This window comes from Microcaecilia unicolor, chromosome 10 (assembly GCF_901765095.1).
Source record: "Microcaecilia unicolor chromosome 10, aMicUni1.1, whole genome shotgun sequence".
Lineage (NCBI taxonomy): Eukaryota > Metazoa > Chordata > Amphibia > Gymnophiona > Siphonopidae > Microcaecilia > Microcaecilia unicolor.
The window spans coordinates 26,221,321-26,246,659 of NC_044040.1; the positions used below are offsets into that span (position 1 = coordinate 26,221,321).

At 45.2% G+C, this 25,339-nt stretch overlaps 1 protein-coding gene across 2 annotated transcripts in view; it reads right to left on the reverse strand.

The window, feature by feature from the left end:
- The window catches only part of LOC115479039 (src substrate cortactin-like), a 55,038-nt gene extending 40,016 nt beyond the window's left edge, over window positions 1–15,022 (reverse strand). For both annotated transcript variants that reach the window (XR_003943605.1, XM_030216754.1), the window contains exons 1-2: window positions 14,350–15,022; window positions 5,671–5,754 (exon numbers count right to left, since the gene is read on the reverse strand). Coding sequence is in view for 1 of the 2 variants with exons in the window: in XM_030216754.1 (XP_030072614.1) it covers window positions 5,671–5,754 (84 nt within the window). In the remaining variant the exon portion in view is untranslated. The remainder of the gene's footprint in view (window positions 1–5,670; window positions 5,755–14,349) is intronic.
- Window positions 15,023–25,339: the final 10,317 nt, after the last annotated feature.

The window sequence follows — 25,339 nt, forward strand, 5'->3', positions numbered from 1 at the left end:
AGCCAGTTCCAAGCAGGAGTCGGCAAGGCGTCCAAACCCCAGCGTTCTGCCATTAGGAGTTCTAAGAAGATCCCTCGAGGCAGGTTATCCTACGCCTCTCCTCGAGGACATGATTCAGGTCTTAAGGCTCAGGACCGCCATGATGTTCGGAGATCTCAAGGCTCACAGAGGAGTCCCCAGCGAATCATGGCGGGTAGCCCTGCTTTGGTGCTGGGCACTCGGGCCAACTCGATGTACAAGCTCCAGTCCGGTCTACAATCGACCGTCTCACGACCCAAGCCTAGTACAGGAATTATGGATCACTCGCTTAAATTCAACAACAGATTCCATCAGAGATATCCATGGAGACCTAGATCACCTGAGAGGTCCGGAGGGGCCTTGAGAGGGAGGTACTGTTATGACTCTGCCCCGGTATCGTGCTCTCATTCATCTCGCCCCCTGGTGGTCAGACCTGGTGGTCGCAATGGACTGTCTGTTGATGGTTTTCCCGGTTCCAGAAGTCATGCCGGTCCGGTCCGGATTTTCTAGCCTGCCAGTTGGTCTCGAGACTTTTTGGAACTAAGCTGTTTCCGTACCTGGTGAACTCCCTGGCTCTGTTGGCCTTTATTAACCACCTGAAAGTGTTTCTAGTTTGCCTTGCAACAGAGGTCCTCAGAGGTGTGTCTTCTGTGGTTGGTTATTGCTTAGCTTTTGCTACTTTCAGTTTCTGCCTTTGAACCTAGTGCCTGGACCTGGACTTTGACTTTGCTTGCCGCCTGCCTTGGAACCTGTGCCTGGAGCTGGACCTTGACTTTATTTGCCTGGCCCCGGTTCTGCTGGGTTTGTGGACTATCTTCCTGTTCTCTGCTGTGGCTTCTGTTCCGGTGGGTGTTCCTCCTGCCGCTGCCGTCCTCGGCAGTAGCCCAAGGGCTCACTATCCAGTGTTTTGTGTGAAGCGTGACAACATGCTTGCACTGCCGTAGGCCACTTTTTTACCGTGGCTTAGTAAAAGGACCCCCTTAATCCTTCATTGCCCTAGGTACAAAAACTTAGATTGTGAGCTCACTAAGAGACAAAGAAAGTATCTGTATATAAAATATAAACTATTTTGGTTGGAGCACAACAAGGCAATATATCCAATGCATTAGCCTTATCCATTAAAAAAATGATTGATATGGGATGATCATGATTGTTTGTTTATTTATTTGTTGCATTTGTATCCCACATTTTCCCACCTATTTGCAGGCTCGATGTGGCTTACATCCTACCGGAGGTGCGTTTGCATCCTCCGGTGTTTACAAATACAGAGTGATGTTGAGATGAGATAAAGTTCATGTGGGGCAGCCACATAAGGTCGTTGAACGGTGGGAGAGTTGTGTTTTGTGCATTTTAAATTCTAGTGTTATTGTCTTGCAGAGATCAGGCATTTGTTGGGTTGGTAGGGTATGCCTTTTTAAAAAGATACGTTTTTAGCGTTCTCCGGAAGTGTAGGTGGTCGTACGAGGTTTTCATGGCTTTTGGTAATGTGTTGCACAATTGGGCGCTTATGTAGGAAAAGTTGGATGCGTAGGTTGATTTGTATTTGAGTCCTTTGCAGCTTGGGTAGTGCAGGTTTAGGTAGGTTCGTGATGATTCGGATGTGTTTCTTGTAGGTAGGTGGCCAATCCAGGTTACAAGTACCTGGCAAGATCCCAGAACAGTACAATACATTTTATGCTGCTTATCCTAGAAATATGCAACCAAAAGAATGGTAGAAATAAAGTCAACTGGCCACCAAATTAATATGATTTGGGGGAGTCTCATACAGTCAACGAGGCAAGTAAGTTATCACCAATCTGGTGTGCCTGATCAACGTGACAATTATAATCATAGACAACCCCCTGCCATCCGTAACCTGCAAAAAATGTTTTATATATATATTTTTGTTGCTTATCGTGTCCTTTTGCTTCTTTTGTGCAATAATTCACATTTCACCTTATTCGATTGTGTGACCAATGTACTTTCTATAAGAGTATTCTCATTTACTGTAGTGGAGATGAAGTATCAAACACTTATCTGTGTGCATGTCCTTAAACAATTCCAGGAATCTTTACTAAGAAAGTGCATTGGTCACACAATCGAATAAGGTGAAATGTGAATTATTGCACAAAAGAAGCAAAAGGACACGATAAGCAACAAAAAAATATATAAAACATTTTTTGCAGGTTACGGATGGCAGGGGGTTGTCTATGATTATAATTGTCACGTTGATCAGGCACACCAGATTGGTGATAACTTACTTGCCTCGGTGACTGTATGAGACTCCCCCAAATCATATTAATTTGGTGGCCAGTTGACTTTATTTCTACCATTCTTTTGGTTGCATATGTATACATTTGTGGTAGAGTATCGCCACTAGGATTTTGACATATCCTAGAAATAAGCAGTGGATTTTCCCTGAGTTCATTTTAATAATGGCTTATGAACTTTTCTTTTAGGAAGCTATCCAAACCTTTTTTAAATCCCACTAAGCTAACTGCTTTTACTACATTTTCTGGCAACAAATTCCAGAGTTTTTTTTTAGATGCGTTGACCAAAATTGCACACAATATTCAGAGTGCTGTTGCACCACGGAGCTATACAAAGGCATTATAACATCCTCATTTTTGTTTTCCATTCCTTTCATAATAATACCTAATATTTGCTTTCTTAGCCGCCGCCACACACCGAGCAGAAGGTTTCAACGTATCATCAACAATGACACCTAGATCCCTTTCCTGGTCGGTGACTCCTAATGTGGAACCTTGAATTACGTAGTTATAGTTTGTGTTCCTCTTTCCCAAATGCATCACTTTGCACTTGCTTACATTAAGCGTCTTCTGCCATTTGAATGCCCAGTCTCCCAGTCTAGTAAGGTCTTCTTGTAATTTTTTACAATCTTCTTGTGATTTAACAGCTTTGAATAACTTTGTGTCATCAGCAAATTTAGTTACCTCACTATTTACTCCCATATCTAGACTCATGGGGAGCCCCACTATCTACCCTTCTCCATTGAGAATACTGACCATTTAACCCTACTCTCTGTTTTCTATCTTTTAACCAGTTTTTAATCCACAATAGAACACTACCTCCTATCCCATGACTCTCCAATTTCCTCTGGAGTCTTTCATGAGATACTTTGTCAAATACCTTTGGAAAATCCAGATACACAAAATCTACCGGCTCAGGAAGTAGCAGGGAACCAGCAGCGTCGACAGCTTGCGTGGCTGCTCCCTGCACCCAGCAGGCAAGAAGAATGCACCCGGGGGGGGGGGGGGGGCTTGGAGGTGATGTGCTGGGGAGGTGTCATGCTGCACCTGGGCGGAACGGATGCTGCTGCACCACGATGGGGGGGGGGGGGGGGGAGTGCGCAGTGGCGACCACCCTGGGTGGCAGCCGACCAAAGAACGCCACTGGTCTCCCAGTTACACATGCAACTTACAGAAAACTCTAGTCAGTGATTTTCAACCCAGTCTCAGGGATCACTAGGTTGGTCAAGTTTTCAAGATATCCACAATGAATATGCATGAGAGAAATTTGCATACCAAAAAGGCAGTGCATGTAAATCTCTCTCAAGCATATCCATTGTGGTTATCCTGAAAACCCAACTGGCCAGGTGGTCCCCGAGGACTGCGCTGAGAACAACTGCTGTGAGTTATGTGCTAAAACGCACTATGTAGGAGCCAGCAGTTACGCCTGCCACAGTGGAATACCAAGCTTGGTTGCCACCTGGGGCGGGTTGGCACTGCACCACCGGCAGGTCACCCCCCCCCCCCCCCCCAAAGCACGTCACACTCTCCCTCAAAGCACGCCATACCTACCACCCTTCATCCTAGCAAGGGGGTGCATGGAGTAGTTGTGCAGATTTTGGCTCTGCTGGTCCCCTGCCCTGGAACAGGAAGTAATGTCAGAGGGGGCAGGGGACTGGTGGAGCTGACAGCCCAGCAACTGCTCCATGCATCTCCTTGCTGCCTGCACTGTAAATTAATTAGATCTGCCTCACCCATTTGGGCAGCAGAAGCCATGGGCTCTCTGTATTATCCTAGAAAGAACTGCAAATCCCTCCTAGATACTTAATAACCCCAACCTTGCATCTGCACATGACAGTTCTACACCGTTTGAGCAGTGGCAAATTCCCCAATTAGAAAGAAACCCAGTATGCAGTATGCATGGTAAGACAGTTTATTAGCATTATCATCTCACCCAATGATGGTACAGGCAAGCAGGTATTCAAATGAATTGAACAGCAGTTCACGACACGGCTCCCTCCAGCCTTCTCTTGTCTGATTCAATACCCCCAGACTGTTCCTTATATACTATTCCAACCCCATTCATTCCAATGGACCCCAGCTTTGTCACCAGGGTTCTTGGACCTTATCAGTTGATCAAAATGACTTCACATATTCTCAAGCTCTAAGTATAAACAAGGTAAGTTCAGAGCGCATCTTGTTAGATGACTTTGCAGATTCCCAAAACCTTTCCCTAGCCCCCCCCCCCCCTTTGGATGTTGTCAACCGGGGTGCAGCTGACCCAGTACTATCTCTACATAACCATAGCAACTCTTGCTCATGACGTCTTGCAGGTGCCAGTCCCAGAGCAAATGCCCCCCCTCCCTTGCCAGCTCAGCACTTGCTACAGTGAAATGTAACTGTGTCAAAGGCGATCTCTGATTTTTACAAGCTTGCTCTCTGGGAACTCATTTCAGCTTGTGCTGCAGAAAGACGTATTTTGTATCAGAGGTGATTTGGGGATTTTAAGAGGCCTAGCTCTTATTATGAGCCATTGGCCTGTATTTGACTGAGAGCAAGGGCTAGCAAGGCTAACATATTTCTTCAGCACCCAGGGCGGACTGCCCCTACCGCCCCGCTCTTGGTACACTGGTGGCCTGCCATGACATAACAGCTCATACTTATTTGAGTGCACCAAATGCTATTGTTCTTTAATGACATCTGGGTGATCAGATGCTGTTATCGAAGTAGTGCTCAACACATGGTATCGGCGTGCCCAATCAGGGCCGCCGAAAGACTGGGCCGGGCCCAGGACAGGGCTGCCCCCGCCCTCCCCCCCCACTTGAGGTCACGGGGCCCCCCCCCCCCCCCCCCCCTCCACATGGTACCTGGCCTGGCCCTCTCTCCACCCCCGGGCCCTGTGCACTAACCTTGCGCCTCCCTCATCTTCGCAGCAAGCAGCGGCAGACCTCTCCTTCTTTCCGTGCCCCGCCCTCGCGGACGTTACGTCAGGCGAGGGTGGGACACAGAAGGAAGGAGTGGCCTGCCGCTGCTTGCTGCGAAGGTGAGGGAGCCACTTTAAAATCAGTTCCGGGAGGGCAGGCCGGACTGCGGCGGTGCCGGGCCCGGGCCCGGGGACTTTTGTCCTCCCTGTCCCCCCCTCTCGGCGGCCCTGTGCCCAATTATATAAAATTTCCCCTCATGTGGGTAACAGGTTCAGTGTGTGACTTACTAAGGGTTTCTTCCATAGGTGCAGAACAGAAAAATATCCTTAGTGAATCAGGTCCTGGGAAAAGGGGAGGAAGGGGAGGCTAGTTGCCATTTCCAGTTTTCTCAACATCTTTAACAAATCTCAGAACCAGCTAAGGCTCAGGCGTCATTCGGCAAGAAACTAGATCTCTGATCATTTAAAAGTGAAGGACACAAACTAGGGAAAATGACTCACCACAAAATCGGGGTCTGTTTCCCAGTCATCCCCCTGAGTGTCCTTCTTCACAGTCACATTGTGACCCACCACCGATTTCCACATCTGTGAGGAAAAACAGAAGGAGCTGTAGTGTTTCTCCAGAAGATGAGATTTATTTATTTATTGCATTTGTATCCCACATTTCCCCACCTATTTGCGGGTGCAGTGTGGCTTACAATATGTTGTAAAGATGGAAGTACAATTGTAGCAGCTTGGTTATTGATTACATTGTGACGAGTTATGCGAAGACAAGTCAAGTATCATCGAGGGAAAAGAACAATGGAACAATGGAAAGAAACAGCAAGAAGAATGATAGGACAGCAGAATAGTAATAGGAGAACATTCTATTAAAAAATATATATATATTATGAGTAATGGTATACATGTGGTAAAATTATTAATAGTGTGCGTACATTTATTAACAGTGTGTGGACTTCATATGCTTTGATCTTTTCTATAAATTTTATCAAAGAGATGAGTCTTCAATAATTTGCGGAAGTTGGTTATGAAGGTAGTCAAGTAGGAGATGTACTCATACTCATACAGTACCTGTTCCGGGATGGGGAAATATACTACAGACGGTGTTCTAATTATTAAAGTCCACCTTCCATGCTATCCTGCCTAACACCTTCCTTTTCTCGTCTCTTATTTAATCTCTCTACAACACTAACCAGCTTATAATCGAACGAGAAAAACGCCCAAGTTCCGACCTAAATCGGGAGATGGGCGTTTATCTCACAAAAACGAATAAAGCGGTATAATCGAAAGCCGATTTTGGACGTTTTCAACTGCACTCCGTCGCGGATGCGGACAAAGTTGATGGGGGCGTGTCAGAGGTGTGGCGAAGGCGGAACTGGGGCGTGGTTATCTGCCGAACAGAGATGGGCGCATTTCACAGATAATGGGACAAAAGTATGCGTTTTTAGCTAGAATTTAGGGCACTTTTCCTGGACCCTGTTTTTTCACGAATAAGGCCCCAAAAAGTGCCCTAAATGACCAGATGACCACTGGAGGGAATCGGGGATGACCTCCCCTGACTCCCCCAGTGGTCATAAACCCCCTCCCACCACAAAAAATGATGTTTCACAACTTTTTATTTTGACCCTCAAATGTCATACCCACCTCCCTGGCAGCAGTATGCAGGTCCCTGGAGCAGTTGTTAGGGGGTGCAGTGGACTTCAGGCAGGTGGACCCAGGCCCATCCCCCCCTACCTGTTACAATTGTGCTGCTTAATGCTTAGTCGTCCAACCCCCCCAAACCCACTGTACCCACATGTAGGTGCCCCCCTTCACCCCTTAGGGCTATAGTAATGATGTAGACTTGTGGGCAGTGGGTTTTGAGGGGGATTTGGGGGGCTCAACACAAAAGGGAAGGGTGCTATGCACCTGGGAGCTCTTTTACCTTTTGTTCTGTTTTTGTAAAAGTGCCCCCTAGGGTGCCTGGTTGGTGTCCTGGCATGTTAGGGGGACCAGTGCACTACGAATCCTGGCCCCTCCCACGAACAAATGCCTTGGATTTATTCGTTTTTGAGCTGGGCGATTTCATTGTCCATTATCGCTGAAAAGCAAAAACGCCCAGCTCACAACTTGGCGAATAAAACATGGACGTCTAATTTTTTCGAAAATACGCTTGGGTCCGCCCCTTCACGGACCCGTTCTCGGAGATAAACGCCCATGGAGATAGGCGTTTCTGTTCGATTATGCCACTCTAAGTGTATCTGATATCATGGAAGGACTATGTCATAACAAACTCTGTAAGCCACATTGAGCCTGCAAATAGGTGGGAAAATGTGGGATACAAATGCAATAAATAAATAAATACAGAATCTGTCTGTCAGAGACAGCTTGATGGTGATCTCTATTACCTCTACCAGTGTTAGCTATGTCCAAGACCGAGTTCATCGTCTTTCCACCAAAACCCACTTCTCTTCTTCCTCCACTTTCTATCTCAGTTGATAACACTCTCATCCTCCCCGTCTCATCTGCCCGCAACCTCGGAGTCATCTTTGACTCCTCCCTCTCCTTCTCTGCGCATATCCAGCAGATAGCCAAGACCTGCCACTTCTTCCATCAGCAAAATTCACCCTTTCCTCTCTGAACACACCACCCGAACTCTCATCCATGCTCTCATTACCTCTCGCCTGGACTACTGCAACTTACTCCTCACCGGCCTCCCACTTAGCCATCTATCCCCCCTTCAGTCTGTTCAGAACTCTGCTGCACGTCTCATATTCCGCCAGAACCGATATACTCATATCACCCCTCTCCTCAGGTCACTTCACTGGCTTCCAATCAGATACCGCATTCAATTCAAGCTTCTCCTTCTTACCTACAAATGCACTCAGTCTGCTGCCCCTCACTACCTTTCTACCCTCATCTCCCTTTATGTTCCCTCCCGAAACCTCCGTTCACAGGACAAATCCCTCCTCTCAGTACCCTTCTCCACCACCGCCAACTACAGGCTCCGCTCATTCTGCCTCGCCTCACCCTATGCTTGGAACAACCTTCCTGAGCCCGTACGCCAAGCCCCCTCCCTGCCCATCTTCAAGTCTTTGCTTAAAGCCCACCTCTTCAATGCTGCGTTCGGCACCTAACTCTTACCGTTCAGTAAATCCAGACTGCCCCAATTTGACTGCCCCTATCGGACTGACCATTCACTTGTCTTTTAGATTGTAAGCTCTTTGAGCAGGGACTGTCCCTCTATGTTAAATTGTACAGCGCTGCGTAACCCTAGTAGCACTTTAGAAATGTTAAGTAGTAGTAGTAGTAGTTAGCTGTGTGATCTTTTGTCTTGGAAAGCTCTTGCAGTTTCTAGAAACCAGGCCTGATCCTTTTGCCTAGTTCCAGCAGCAGAAGGAGACACCACTCTGGAAGGGAACCGAGCCTTCTCACAGTTCTTAAGGTGGGATCTCACCAGGGACCAACAGAGAAGTAATATTACTTTCGCCTTTCCTCTAGCGATACCATTAGTTCTTCTCCCAAATATATTATTTGCTTTCCTAATTGTTTTGTCACAATGAGTTGGCTACACTGAGGCCAACAGAGATGAGGACCCCTATTTGGTGGCCCGCTAGTTCTTCACTTCCAAAATGATATTTCACCATGGATCTCTGCATTCCAAATGCACACATTTGACAAAGCTCGTGTAGGGACTTGCCGAAACGCCGAGCAGCAATGCTGTCCACTGTTGTGCCAGGACCCAAATTTGATCACGAGACCTGTCTACTCCAACTTAGGCTGGCTGAGAATCATGCAGAAGTAGGTAATGATGGCTTACCCTTAACGATAGATTCACGTGGCTAAATTCTGGCAGTATAACTATGCTGTGCCCTGCTACTAGGGTTTTATTATTCAGTCATATCCCTTCATTCTGCTTCAGAGCGGGTTACATCAAAACATAACAAACATAAAATTGCCTATCCCATCCAATCTATACTTATTATTCTGATTTTTAAAAGCTGTCAAACAACCATGTCTCAACTCTCTTTCGAAAAGCATCATATGACGAACTTTGAGGTATATATAAGGGCAATGAATTCCAAACCTCAACAATGATAAGATCCTTGTTCTACTCACTTATATTTAACACCCTTAATAGATGGAACATAGCTGGACATAGAGGGAACTTAAGATGCTAGATATTCATGAAATCGCTATTATTACAAAAATCTTGGTTACACGTGGGAAGGGAGAAGTGTGGGGAATGAACTAAGTGGAGCATCTTCTTGTGTTCATCATCTGCTCATGATGGAAGAGTACAAAAGAGCAAAATGACAGAAGTCTGTCTTGGATAAGGAACATCTTACATGCAGTCACATGTTATGGTTAGCAGCTGGGATAGATCCTTAGCAATGTAGGTAAAAAACAAAACCAAGCAGACCAGATGGGCCAATTTGTCTTTTTCTGCCATCATCTACAATGTTACTTTATTTAAGGGGGTTTAAGCGGGCAGGACAGGCTTATCTCCACTGAGCTGACCAGCTGCCAATAGTCAGTGGCATTTAACCAGGTAGTGCTGCTAATTATCTCCGCTAAGTGGCTATTCCCTAACCAGCTATATTAGGGGCAGTCCGGGGGCGGAGTTTGGGTGGTCACAATTTAGGCCACTAGCGGCGAGATCCAGGGCCGCCGAGAGGGGGGGGCGGGGGGGGGCAAAATTCCCCGGGCCTCCAAGGGGGGCCCGGCGCTGGAGTCAGGCCGCTGGTGCTGCAGTCCCCGGTCTCACCTGCCTGCCTCCACGGCTCCGGGCCCCCTTCATTCAAAGCGGCAGTCTCAGATCGCATCTCTTCTGGCCTTCCCTCCCTGTGTCCCGCCCTCGCGGAAACCTGGAAGTTACATCAGACGAGGGCAGGACACAGGGAGGGAAGGCCAGAAGAGAGGCGATCTGAGACTGCCGCTTTGAATGAAGGGGGCCCAGAGCCGTGGAGTCAGGCAGGTGAGACCGCGAACTGCAGCGGCGGGGGGGGGGGGGGGGGGGGGGCGGAGGCAGAGCGGCCTTGCCCTGGGCCTGGCCTAGTCTCTCGGTGGCCCTGGCGAGATCCAGTCTGCTAACTGGCTATGTAAGTGCTTAAAGTCTGAACAGCAAAAAGGCTGTCTTAACTTTATGTGCCATGTTAACTGGGCACCAGTCTGAATATCGGCTGGTGTCCAGTTAACATCTGTCTCAGCACACATACCCTAATATTCAGTGTCAGAAGCCGTGCATGCCCTGGGTTAGTTCAGCCCGCGGTTACAAGCTGCTTACCGCCGCAGGCTAAATGTCGTCCCCCCCCTCCACACACATTATACACGCAAGCTGTGGCAAAAGTTAGAGATGGAAGAAAGCAGGAAGCTGCAAAGAAACCATAAGTGTGAAAATTTGAGAATTAGGAAAGGTGACAGGAAGAATGTGGGAACTATGAAAGTATGAAGGTGAGAGAGAATGAGGGAGTAAGGAATACGTGAAGTATAAAAAAATGATAAAAGGAAGGGAGAGCAGCACAGGAGACATGGAAGTTCATACAGGAGCACCTGTATTGTAATATGAGAAACAAGACAGATGGAAATGTGTAACCACAAGCAGTGAAGGAAAGACGGAGGGATGAACAAACCAACTATGAAAATAAGAAGCAGAAGAGAAGTCCAGAGGTTAAGGCAACGGGCTGCGAACCAGGGAGCTGAGGTTCATATCCTCCTCCCACTGATGCTTCTTCTGACTTTGGGCGAGTCACTTCAACCTCCATATTCTCAGGTATCAATTTAGATTGTAAGCTCTCTGGGGCAGGGACATAACTATCTACTGTATAATAGGGCTTGAGCTTGGAACCGGAAAAGCAAATGATCATAATAAATCCAAATGTGAGTGCAGCCAATGAAAAGAGGAATGAGGGGGTTAGGAAAGTACAGCAGTGAGAGTGAGAGAAGGAACGTTTTGAGAAATATGTGCCTTGCAGGCTGGGAAGTTCCCTCTCATCTGAGTTACACAAATTGTAAGCAAACCCCAATGAAGATACAACCCAAGCAGGAAGTTGCAATTTTTATATATTTTATTTCCACATAGATCGATTAGGACACAGTTTTCTGATTTCTCATTAAGCATTTAAAAAATAAATTTTTTTTGCCACAAGCCCTTGGAGCGACTCACATCCTAAGAAAAGATTAGCAGCCCTCCACCTTACTCTAATGAGAGTGTGTCAGGCACGCCACAATGAATATGCATGAGATATATCTCTATATAGCAGAAACCCATTATATGCAGATCTGTCTCATGCATATTCATTGTGTGGTGAACCTGAAAACCTGACAGTCAGGGAGGGTTAAGAAAGCCCTGCTTTAGGAGTTTAGGACACTAGAACATGGTCTGCATGCCTCTCAGACACTGGTGGTGATTTTTCCATGATCTCTAGTGCTACTTAGATGTTATCGGGGCTTTTATTTTTGAGGGGGTACTTGGGGGTACTGGGTACCGGCACCTTTTCCTTTGTCTGCTAAAATTGACCCACGGTCTCCAAGTTTTAATGAAAGAGCTCAGTCTCTACACGCTAATTCTGCCTTGTCATAGATTCTGTGACTGGTTGAAGAGGGCCTGGCTATTGTGGGATGGGTCCCTCAGTGATCACCCCACCCCTGAAGGGTGGCTTGGCATTTGAGTACCAGCACCAGAAAAAATGCACTGGATGTTATTATTTCAGTGCAATTTGTAGGTAAAACCCTGAGCTGCTAGAGTTATAAATTAAGCCATATCTGAAAATTTTAAGGGCAAATCAATGAAAAGAAAATTCAAATTTTCTCAGCTCTACTATTGCTCCAGTGTTCTAGAGCCAGGGCTGGGTGCTTTTATGTGGGAGATCTGGATTTAATCTCCAGGCCTAGCTTCTGCTCAATAGGCTGGCTGGGGCTGGAAATGGCAAGGGGAGGATTCCTAATTAGCATGTAACAGCAACACCTTATATCGGTACAGAGAAGGGCGACAAAAATGATAAAAGGGATGGGACGACTTCCCTATGAAGAAAGGCTAAAGCAGCTAGGGCTCTTCAGCTTGGAGAAAAGACGGCTGAGGGGAGATATGAATGATAAGAGGTCTATAAAATAATGAGTGGGGTGGAACGGGTAGATGCGAATAGCTTGCTGACTGTTTCCAAAAATAGGACTAGGGGGCACGCAATGAAGCTACAAAGTAGTAAACTTAACATGAATTGGAGAAAATATTTCTTCACTCAACATGTAATTAAACGCTGGAATTTGTTGCCAGAGAATATAGTAAAAGCAGTTAGCTTAGCAGGGTTTAAAAAAGGTTTGGCTAACTTCCTAAAGGAAAAGTCCATAGACCATTATTAAAGTGGACTTAGAATAAGCAGCATAAAATGTATTGTACTGTTTTGGGATCTTGCCAGGTACTTGTGACATGGAGTGGCTACTGTTGGAAACAGGAAGCTGGGTTCGGTCTGTCCCAGTATGACAATACTTATGTACTGGGCACCTATGTGCCAGGTTCTGCATTGCTGTTGCAACAGTTGGGTTTTGTTTTGTTTTTTGTTACACTTGTACCCCGCACTTTCCCACTCATGGCAGGCTCAATGTGGCTTACATAGGGCAATGGAGGGTTAAGTGACTTGCCCAGAATCACAAGGAGCTGCCTGTGTCTGAAGTGGGAATTGAACTCAGTTCCTCAGGTCCCCAGGACCAAAGTCCACCACCCTAACCACTAGGCCACTTCTCCACTGTTGCCACTATTTGAGATGCTATATGGAATGTTGCTATTCCACCAATGTGGCCGTGCAGGCTTCTGCTTCTGTGAGTCGGATGTCCTGCACTCACAGAAACAGAAGCCTGCGCAGCCTTCTACATGGAATGTTGCTAGTGGAATAGCAACATTCCATGTAGAATCTCCAATAGTAGCAACATTCCATGTAGAATCTCCAATAGTATCTATTTTATTTTTGTTACATTTGTACCCTGCACTTTCCCACTCATGGCAGGTTCAATGCGGCTTACATGGGGCAATGGAGGGTTAAGTGACTTGCCCAGAGTCACAAGGAGCTGCCTGTGCCTGAAGTGGGAATTGAACTCAGTTCCCCAGGACCAAAGTCCGCCACCCTAACCACTAGGCCACTCCGGTTCCAGATTGAGAATACCGAGGGAAGAAAAGCTGCTACTGATGGATCATAGTGCCTCAGATCTTGCTGCTATGGATTGTGATAGGGCCGGAAAGCTAAGGGTCATTAAGAAGCACCAGGCCAATAAAAGCATTTCTTCAACTTTAATAAACAACCCTTGGAAGCCATATTTTAAGATCGCAGACCTATTGCACAGGAAACTTTCCTCCAGAAGGTAATGTCTCTAGGCTAACCATGAGGAAAGTCAATAAGGGGAAGGGAGAGGAGAAAGGGAAGGAGAAAGGAAGAGTTTTGGGTAGGGATATGATAAAAGTTAAAACTGACATCACAGAGGCAAAAAAGATTCAGACCGACTTGTTCTTCTATTAGACTCTCTCATACAGCCTTCCAATATAGTTTACAGCACTCACACTCCATTCATTTTCACTCACTCTCCCATTCCTGCCCTTCATTAACTCATCCTAGCCCTCCCATCACTGCTCCCGCCAACTCATATCCACACAGTGTCTCCATCAGCTCCTGACGCTGCTCACCCATCAGGCTTTTAACCTACTGAGGCTCTCCTGTCCTCTCACTTGTTTCTCTCTCATCATTCTGTCTTCCCAAGAGAGCCTCCCTTCCTACTCTTCCTGAACACATTGCCCACTTTTTTCCCATCATCCCCTCACACCTCCCTCCTTACCATAGGAGCCGACTCTGTGGGTGCTGTGGGTGCTTGAGCACCCCCAATATAGAGAATATTAATTGAATGTGTCCAGGGAGGGGTTATTTCTATTGGGCTTAGCACCCCCAATAATTTTGAAACGTTGGCTCCTATGCTCCTTACACTTTCATTGCTAAACCTGCTTCCTTGCAAATACTCATTGTATGTCTCTCCTCACATATCCACCCTTCTTCCACCACTCAGTCTTCTTATAGTCACCTTGCTGACAGTGTGTTCCTTTTGCACCCTTGGTGCTCCTCTGAACTCATGTTGGATTTGTTCATTCAGTAGCTTTTAGCCAGTCTGTATCTTTTCTTTACAAATCTCACTAGACCTTCGTATGTTTGTTTGCTTTCTTACCTCAGCTCAGTTTGGGCTTTGGCCTTGCAGATTCTTTTCTGCCCACACTGTGAGTGCAAATGCTGTTTCGCTTCTATCTCAAAGGCACATTCCTCTGTTCAAGTTCCTTTTTCAACAGTGCAGCTCTCTGCATGTGCAAGCCACTTCCTGCATCTCAGCTCTCTTGGCTTTCTCAAAAGTCTTGTTCTGTCAATAGCCCAATCATTCTCGGGGAAAGCCTTCTGAAATTTGAATACAGATCATAGCCTCTTCCCTCAGAAATTTCTACAGCAGAAACAAGAACGTGCACAAAACTTCTGCTTAATTCATCCGAGCAGGAACTACCACTGAAAACAACAGAAAAATGCATTAATTAAGCGGGAGGAAAAAAAAAAGTGTTTTGTACTGAGTGGTAAAGCAGTCAAAATCATTCTAGAACATGGGTTCTCAACTCAGCCCTTGGGGCAGACCTAGCCAGTCAGATTTTCGAGATATCCACAATGAATATGCATGAGCTAAATTTGCTCCCCTTACAGACTTGGATTATGAAGTTTTGGGCCAGAATAAGCTAAGTGAAAGTATCTTACTTTTTATGGTTAAATCTTTTTTATTGACATATGATGCTTGATACAATACAGTCAGGAATTGCAACCAACTATAACACTAATACAACAAGCAACTAGCAGTAACTCTGTCAACGTCAAGTAATTTCCATTTTCACCCCCCCCCCCAAATCAACCCAAACCTGCCCCCCTTCTAAATGACAGCCATCAACTGTTCCCAGGAGAACCCGGGGGAGTCCTACCCGCTCAATCCCCGCTCCCCCTGAAGTCTCAGCCTCCCATCAGTATCCCCCCCCCCTCCCCATCCCCATCCCTTCCCCAAACACAAGCTGTCCTGTCATTGGATCCGGTTGGTAACTCTCGTCCAGGCACCTCTAATTTAGGATCTTGCTTCTTGCCAGGGGCTGCAACGAAAGTATCTTACTTTTTAAAGTTAATGAGTAAGAAGAGCAGTAATTTTGAGTTAATAAAATACTAGATAGGTTCTTATCAAGTTTTCAGTAAATAATAGATCAGTGATTATGTGGTGCATAAAGCTTAGGCAGCAATGAGATTGTGAGCTGATGGAGGGGTACCGCTGAGGTCTGGTGAAATACAGAGTGAATTTGAACCAAGAATTATTTTGTAAAACGTGACCTTCCGAGTCTGATAACAAAGACTGAGAAAAATGTGTATGCACTGCCTCTTATGTATGCAAATATCTCATTATATTCATTGTGGATATTCTGAAACCCTGAATGGTTAGGTGTACTCCAAGAACTGGGTTGAAAACCCCTGATCTAGAAAAACAGACTGGTTTGGTGTGTCCCCAGGACTGGCAGGAGAACCCTTGTTCTAGAAGACGCTGGGCTAGGTATATCTGTGTACATATTTAAGAGGAATTTGAATGAGCTCCTCAAGAGAAAAAGTATTGCCCTTTGTAATACATAGCTTAGGAAATTAGCATGGCGATAAGGCAGGGGTTCTCAACCCAGTCCTCAGACACACCTAGCCAGTCTAGTTTTCAGGATATCCCTGATGAATATGCATGAGCTAGATTTGTTTACATTGCTTTTATTATATGCAAATCTAGCTCATGCATATTCATTGTAGGTATCCTGAAAACCTGACTGGCTGGGCATGTCCCATGGACTGGGTTGAGAACCCCTGTAGTAAGGGGTGCTGTGTTGCTGTCCCTCCGAACACGGCAATGCTTCATCTCAGGACTGTCCTGAGCCAGAAGTACGCCCTGTGTGACACACCCTCTAGTGCTCCTGCCCCACCCAATATGTCGTAGCCATGCAGGGGGGCAATAGATGAGGCGCAATTTTGGCACCCCATCTCCCTTGCGTCCTGTGCTTAACTCATTATGGCCCTGCTTCGTCTGTTAAGGATTCCTGTGCTGAAGCAGGTGCTTTCTTAACCAAGACACACCTCACCTGCTAGCACCTCCCCATGGTGATAGGAGGTTCTGCACTGCAGGTAGTGCTACCTTCGGAGTCATGATACATTCCATCTCCCAGCATGGCGTAAGACAGTGTTTCTTAAGTCAGCCCTGGAGTACTCCCTTGCCAGTCAGGTTTTCAGGATATTCACAATAAATGTGCATGAACACATGTAACTGTACAATCTTTAATATATATAGGAATGTCTTATAACGTCTTCTGCTGTAATACAACCATGTACTTCACCACCATGTAACCCAAAACCCTCTATAAACCAAATGTATATTCTTTTCTATTTCCAGTATCCATGACGTATTGTAAGCCACATTGAGCCTGCAAAGAGGTGGGATAATGTGGGATACAAATGCAATAAAATAAAAAATAAATAAATTTGCAAATAATGGAGGCAGTGTATGCAAATTAATTTCATGCATATTCATTGTGGATATCCTGAAAACCTGACTGGCATGGGGGTACTCCAGGACCGATTCGGGGAAACACTGGTATAAGGGAGCCAGAGATGCTGGTGATGTTTTATCTTCATATCTAAAATACGCTTCATCTCATAGTGCAAGGGGATGGATTCTGTGGCACTAAAGGTGTTATCATCAGAACCGGACGATAAACAAACTCCCAATATTTCAGTGTGGTGTGAGAGGAGGCTGTGTTGCTACTTTCTTAACTAGAAGATGTTCCATCCATCGGCACTGTAGCATGTTCTAATTTTGAAAGCCTTGACACCGTCTCAAGCACCAAAGCAGCCTCCAGAACCTGGGCTCACTCTATATTCCAGCACCACAACACATTATCAGGAAGTTTTATTATACATATCCCAAATTATTTCATTTTCCACCATTAAAGAATGACCAGAAATCAAATAAAAAGTCTGGGAAGAAATGTTAAAAAGTCAATATATAGGACGAACTATAAAGGGATTCAGCAACATCTTCATCATCCCCATACAACATGGCAGCTGTTTACGAGCATAACTGCCATACAGGTCAAATCAAAGGTTCACCAAGCCTAACGTTCTGTTTCTGGCACTGGCAGGATCCAAAATGTATCTAGATGGGTCTTCAAGTCTTTGAAATTGTCCAGTAATAGTTAAAAAAAAATACATTCCCATCACTCTTGCAGCAATGTGATCACTGCCAACTACCGCCCAGTTGCATCTATCCCACTAGCAGTCAAACTGATGGAGAGCAAGGTGACCAAACAGCTTACTGATTACATGGACAAGTTCTCAATACTACATGAATCACAATCAGTATTTCGCCCACTCCATAGTACCGAAACTGTGCTAGTCACTCTCCTGGCCAAATTCAAGCAGGAAATAGCTACAGGTAAAAGCATACTTCTCCTCCAATTCAACATGTCGAGCGCATTCGACATGGTAAACCACAATATACTGCTAAGACTCCTAGACTACATCGGGATTGGTGGAAATATACTCAGCTGGATCAAGGGTTTTCTAACCACCAGAACATACCAAGTGAAATCAAATTCAAACATATCACCACCGTGGAAAGCAGACTGCGGAGTACCTCAAGGATCACCACTATCACCAATACTTTTCAACATAATGATGATCCTGCTGGCTAAGACCTTATCCAATCAAGGTCTCAACCCATTCATCTACGCATACGATGTCACAATATATATTCCCTTCAGACATGATCTGACAGAAATCACCAATGAAATCAAGCTCGGTCTGAACACTATGGACTCATGGCCAAACTATTTTCAACTGAAACTGAACACTGACAAAACACACTGCCTCATCCTCTCATCTCAACACAATACGTACAAACCCACAACCATAAACACTCCAGACCACACCCTCCCTATCTCAGATAGCCTGAAAATACTCGGCATTACAATCGACCGCAACCTTACACTTGAGAGGCAAGTGAACTCCACAACAAAGAAAATGTTCCACTCAATGTGAAAACTTAAACGCGCAAAACCTTTCTTCCCGAGAGAAATATTCTGTAACCTAATACAATCAATGATACTAAGCCATGCAGACTATTGCAACGGAATCTATGCAGGATGTAAAGAACAACTCACAAAGAAACTCCAGACCGCTCAAAACACAGCAGCCAGGCTGATATTTGGTAAAATACGATTCGAAAGTGCCAAACCCCTCCGAGAAAAACTGCATTGGCTCCCAATCAAAGAACGTATTACCTTCAAAATCTGCACCCTGGTCCACACAATTATCTATGGGGAAGTCCCAGGCTACATGACAGACCTCACAGATCTACCAACCAGAAAATCAAGAACATACCTAAACCTCCACTACCCAAACTGCAAAGGACTCAAATACAAAGCAACCTATGCATCCAGCTTCTCCTATATAAGCACACAACTATGGAACTCACTGCCAAAAGCTGTGAAAACAACCTATGGCCATCTAAACTTCAGGAAATCAGTAAAAACCAACCTGTTCAAAAAGGCATACCCTACTGACCCAACATAAATGCCTACACTCTGCAACACAGCAAAACCAAAGCTCATAATGGACACTATATAACCTCTCCTCTCTTCGATCCCCATTGTGCCTGAACCTTAATCGACCACAACATCACCATGTATTTGTTTCTCTACCGGACTTGGCGAACGCCTTTACGGTATTATGTAAGCCACATTGAGCCTGCAAACAGGTGGGAAAATGTGGGATACAAATGTAACAAATAAATAAATATTCTATCAGCATCTATTACAATGAACAGTTTGTAGATTTTAGGTAGCCAAGTGATTGGTCGACAGTTTTTGGCAACGTTACTTAGGTCTTCTTTTGGAAGAGAATTGTTCTTTCTACTACTAGCCATTGTATTGTTAAGCCCGACTGTCTGATCAATAGAATTTTGTACTTTGCTGGGTCTTGGTATATAGAGGTTAACTGAGCCAAACATTGGCCAGGATTCTCCCAGTTGGGGTTCTTCCTTTGTGATTACTCCAGGCCATTCCATTGTTTTGATGTTTACCTCTTTTCAGTCTTCTGTATACTGGGCAACCATTTTGCCTCAGCTCTATTTGGTGATATTGTAACAGTACTAAAATTCATTATAAACATTGTTTGAGTTCTTTCTGTTTTAATTTGATGTCTCTCCTTCTTATTTGTCTCTTTTTCTTGTTTTCTTCATCTCTGTGCAGTTTTTGTGCTTTTGCTGCTGCTTTCAATTTCTTATTGGATCATATGAATTTATGGTTTATTACTTATATTCCGTCTTTATCCAAGGTTCTGCCTATATTTAAGGCCTTTTGTTAATGCAGCATATTTTAGTTTGATATTTTGAATCTTTCGTATTACTCTTAATTATCTTGATTCTTTGTGGTAGTTATCTATCAGTGACACTTCTGTATGTTGTGATTTTATATTTATTTCAGTATGTGTCTATTTTTTTTTTTTTGCAAGGAGATGCTGTTATCTTTCTTTTTGTCGCCCAGTATTCTTACCGGTAGGATTCTCTCAGTCCTACTGCATGATATTAAAGCCAATTATTAACTTTACTAATCATACTTTTTACCTTGGGTGTCGGGTTTCTCTTTGGTAATCTTAGGTTCTCCTGGATCCCAGACTACATATCTATCTTCATAATGAAATATGAGCACAAGCACATATTTCATTATGGAGTGGAGGAGTGGCCTAATGGTTAGGGTGGTGAACTTTGGTCCTGGGGAACTGAGTTCGATTCCCACTTCAGGCACAGGCAGCTCCTTGTGACTCTGGGCAAGTCACTTAACCCTCCATTGCCCCATGTAGGCCGCATTGAGCCTGCCATGAGTGGGAAAGCGCGGGGTACAAATGTAACAAAAATAAAATAGATACTATTGGAGATTCTACATGGAATGTTGCTATTCCACTAGCAACATTCCATGTAGAAGGCTGCGCAGGCTTCTGTTTCTGTGAGTCTGATGTTATGCACAGGACGTCAGACTCACAGAAGCAGAAGCCTGCGCGGCCACATTGGTGATCTGCAAGGGCCAACTTCTACATGGAATGTTGCTAGTGGAACTCTGGGCAAGTCACTTAACCCTCCATTGCCCCTTGTAAGCCACATTGAGCCTGCCATGAGTGGGAAAGCGCGGGGTACAAATGTAACAACAAAAAAAAGCACCACCTATAGCTACTCTCTCTTAATAACTGAAATTAGTCCATAAACCAGTGTCACGTATTTCTGTGACATGCAGTATTGCAGCCGATTCTAAGGGTGACCGTACTGTGAGATTGGAGGCAGATGCAAGACGTGAGAGAGGGTGAAAAGGCTACAAGATGCTGTCTGCAGCATTACTTGAGAACTTTCTTTTGCTGCTGTGAGGAATGGTCCTTGCTAAGTTTGCTTCAAACCCTATTGTTCTTTTTTTGTTTTTTGTTTTTTTATTTTTAAGAAACTATAGTAAAAAGCTTTCCATTTCTCCACCACCATCTTTGTGAAGATTTTCCTGGGAAGCTAGCCCCTGATGGTCCTATGTTTGATCCCTGATTCCACGCCTTAGGTTGGCCCAGGATGCTGTGGAAGATAAAAACAAAAGGCAGACCTTGTGGAAAACACAGTCTTTATTAGTCAATTAAAAGCTCCCAGAAGTTTCAGCACAAAATGCCCGGCATGGCCACGTTTCACCAGAATTACAGGCTGCGTCAGGGGCAGTAGTAACTAGCTGGAGAAAAACTTCAAAATCAGCCTGGCTGGTGCAGCTGTTGAAACGTGGCAAGCAATACTCCGTGATCAGTCTTTATCTGAAAACGCTGGGATTTCAGAAAAATAAAGTAAAAGGTCCGTCTTTTGTTTTGACCTTCCATGTTGGATCTGGCGGACCACCTGCCTTGTTTTCTGACTCCCAAGATGTTATGGAGACAGCATTCTCAGCCCTGGGGTGAGGAAGTCATGGTCATTGCTTAAGGGTGACACCTAATGCCTGGAGTTAGGGCCCATGATTGTAGAATTCTGGAAGGAGCCCTGGCCCAGGACCATCAGTGTAATGACCAGACTAGGTGGTGGTGGCGGTGGTGGGAGGAGGGGGGGGGGGGGATGTAAAGTAGAGGAAAATTCCCAAGTGGTTGTGAATGAAGGCTCCATCCGTTCCCCCTCACTCTTTAATATTTTGCTTGCCCCACGCCTCACAGTCATCCAAAAATCACAGTTGGACACCATTCTGCTATACGGATGACATTCAAATCCTATACCGAATCTCTGACCTTTCTTCTTCCATCTCAGACCTTATTGCTTGCCTCAACTCTGTCGCCTTCTGGCTCAAAAAAAAATGTCTCTTCCTTAATACATCCAAATGTGAATCCATCATCTTCCCCACCCCCTATGCTTTCCTGCCATCATCTCCTACAATTGATAATCAGCTCCTCCCTTTTCGTGATTCTACTAAAATTCTCAGCTATTAAATTCACCTTTAAGGCTTACATTGATTCCATAGTTCACTCCTTATTCTAAGCCCTTCACCAGATCCATCCATTTGTGCCTTTCTATCAGGGCCGCCAAGAGGGGGGGCAGGGGGAAAAAATTCCCGGCGCCAGGGTCAGGCTGCTGGCGCTGCAGTCCCCGGTCTCACCTGCCTGCCTCCTCAGATCCGGTCCCCCTGCATTCGAAGTGGCAGTCACAGATCGCCTCCCTTCGGGCCTTCCTTCCCTGTGTCCCACCCTTGTGGAAACCGGAAGTTACATCAGACGAGGGCGGGACACAGGGAGGGAAGGCCAGAAGAAAGGCGATCTGCGACTGCTGCTTCGAATGTAGGCAGCCCGGAGCCTTGGAGGCAGGCAGGGGAGACTGGGGACTGCAGCGGCGGGGGGAGTGGTGGGGGGAGCGACGGGGGGCGGCAGCGGCGGGGGAATGGAGGTGGGGCGGCCTTGCCCCGGGCCCACCTAGTCTCTCAGCGGCCCTGGGAATTGCACTGGAAATTTTGTATATGATGGTAAATGCAGAGATGAGAAGCCTCACTCATTAGGAGTGTGTCACATTCATTTGAAGACTCTCTTAGGTTAACACTTTGAGCTCCTTCTCTCAGTAATGCCAGTGTACTGATGATCCTGACCACTGCGTTTACAAGGGCAAACTGAAGAAGAGAAAAGCTAGGTGGCCCTACCAACAGGAAGAAATCTCAGCACACCTTCCTCAGTATCCTTTTTCCTTGGACCTAGAAGTAGACATGTATATACTTACAGCCACTGAGTGAAGGCTTAGTTACTTGGCCAAACTCCTTGAAAATTCTTTCATAGTACCTCCACTCTATCAGCATCCTTTCAAATGCACTCAAGAAATGCATATAGCTACTTTTTTTTTTAGTTTGGAAAGCAATAGGACAATTATTTTTTTTTTCTAGATATATACCTCAGACACATCATATGACCAATCTAACTCTTCAGGATGGTTCAACTCTTGGCATATCTGTTAATACTATAGTTTACCCACAGGTCCAAGAAGGAATTTACTTCTTTGGATCAGGCAGGCTAAAGTGTGACGACAGTCATAGTCAAATGAATTTCAGCTACATCAAATGGTACCCTGCACCAAGCTGTGGACAAGAGCTATCCCATTTTCAAGAAAATCGCAGCAGCATGCAAACATTTTATTCAACTGCACAAATGCAGCCAGGTGTTCTTTTCCTTTATGCCACAAGTCACACCCATGGCACTATGACTTTTAGGAAGCCCCCCCCCCTCCCCCGGACCATGCATTGAGGGATATAACCTGGAAGAAAGAGAGCATGACTGTCTCTTCATGTTCAAGCGTACAGCGCTGCGTACGTCTAGTAGCGCTATAGAAATGATAAGTAGTAGTAGACTTTGGGATTCCGGAATCTTGCTACTCTTTAGGATTCTGCACGGAATCTTGCTACTCTTTGGGATTCCGGAATCTTGCCACTCTTTGTCCTTATCCCTTATTTGTCCTGATTGTCTGTCTTGATTAGATTGTAAGCTCTGTTGAGCAGGGACTGTCTCTTCATGTTCAAGTGTACAGCGCTGCGTACATCTAGTAGCGCTATAGAAATGATAAGTAGTAGTAGACTTTGGGATTCCGGAATCTTGCTACTCTTTGGGATTCCAGAATCTTGCCACTCTTTGTCCTTATCCCTTATTTGTCCTGATTGTCTGTCTTGATTAGATTGTAAGCTCTGTTGAGCAGGGACTGTCTCTTCATGTTCAAGTGTACAGTGCTGCGTACGTCTAGTAGCGCTACAGAAATGATAAGTAGTAGTAGTAGTAATATATACCAGACTTCATCTCCAACTCCCATTGTGCCTATTCAGTTTATAGTCTGCAACATTTTTCCTGTCAGTGGTACTGTACGTGTTTGAACAAGTAAGGAATTCGTGCATGAACACAAAGCTTGAAAGCCCAGAACAACATAATATTTATTAAGTGGGAGAGACATCATGATCAACCAGTCAAATTTCTGAATGTTATTGACACCATGCTACAGAAAGATACAGACGGGCAGGGGGGAAAATCTGAGGCTCTCTCAAAAACTACATTAACTATCATGATCCTAAGTACAGCCATGGTTGGTGTTATCCTGCCTCTACAACAGAAAAGGAAGAGACACAACCACTCCCACAGAAACAACAAAGCAAACAGGAAGTGGCCAAAATATGAGTTTCTACTAGGGTAAAATTTAAGAAAGCTTTTAAACCAATGCTGTGAGTACTTCTACGGTCTTTGCCCTGATCTTGGCTGAATAGATATGGATGGGATTGAGTGTAAATTTTAAGGGGCTTTGACATTAGCCTCAGAACCTTTTCTATGAGTAGAGGAGTGGCCTAGTGGTTAGGGTAGTGGACTTTGGTTCTCCTGGGGAACTGAGGAACTGAGTTCGATTCCCGGCACAAGCAGCTCCTTGTGACTCTGGGCAAGTCACTTAACCCTCCATTGCCCCATGTAAGCCACATTGAGCCTGCCATGAGTGGGAAAGCGCAGGGTACCAATGTAAATAAATAGATACTACATGGAATGTTGCTACTATTGGAGATTCTACATGGAATGTTGCTATTCCACTAGCAACATTCCATGTAGAAGGCTGCACAAGCTTCGGTTTCTGTGCAGGACGTCAGATTCACAGAAGCAGTGCGTGGCCACATTGGTGACATTCCATGTAGAATCTCAAATAGTAGCAACAATGGAGGAGTGGCCTAGTGGTTAGGGTGGTGGACTTTGGTCCTGGGGAACTGGGTTCAATTCCCACTTCTGGCACAGGCAGCTCCTTGTGACTCTGGGCAAGTTCACTTAACCCTCCATTGCCCCATGTAAGCCGCATTGAGCCTGCCATGAGTGGGAAAGCGCAGGGTACAAATGTAACAAAAAAAATACATAAATATGTTTGTGCAGTGCTGCGTATGCCTTGTAGCGCTATAGAAATGCTAAATAGTAGTAGTAGTAACCTTTAGTACAGGAACAGTGCTGGGCAGTTTATCTTTTGGGCAGACTGGATGGGCCGTTCGGGTCTTTATCTGCCGTCATTTACTATGTTATTGGCGCACACACAGTCCTAAATGAAAGCACATCTGTTTGTATAAAGACACATACACTTGGGACCTAACACGGTCTGTATTTCGGCTATCAAGCCCTCATCAAAAAGGTACAGACCTAGTGCATAATCTGAAAATCAGATAGTGCTTTAATGATGTGTACAACCAATGTCTGAAAATCGCAAAGGCAAATTCAATTCTCATAAACATCCAACAGCAGGCTTTAAAAAAATAAAAGTCCAGCGTGTGTTGGGTCCATCTACCAAGTGTAATGCATCTTTACAAAAACAGATGCGCTTTCATTTGGGGCTGTCAAGTTTCAAGTTTATTAGGTTTTACTAATCCGCTACAGATGCCATCTAGGCGGCTTTACAATTTTTTGTTGTAAAACATACAACAACAAAAAAGTGAGGGAAGTGTGTATTTGCCAAGAAAAGCTTTGTTAAATTTTTATCCTGGAACAAGCTCAGGTTTTGGCCACTTCCATTCATGTTTGCTTGCGTTGTCATCCTGACTCTAAGCATAAACACAGCTATTCTCATTCGG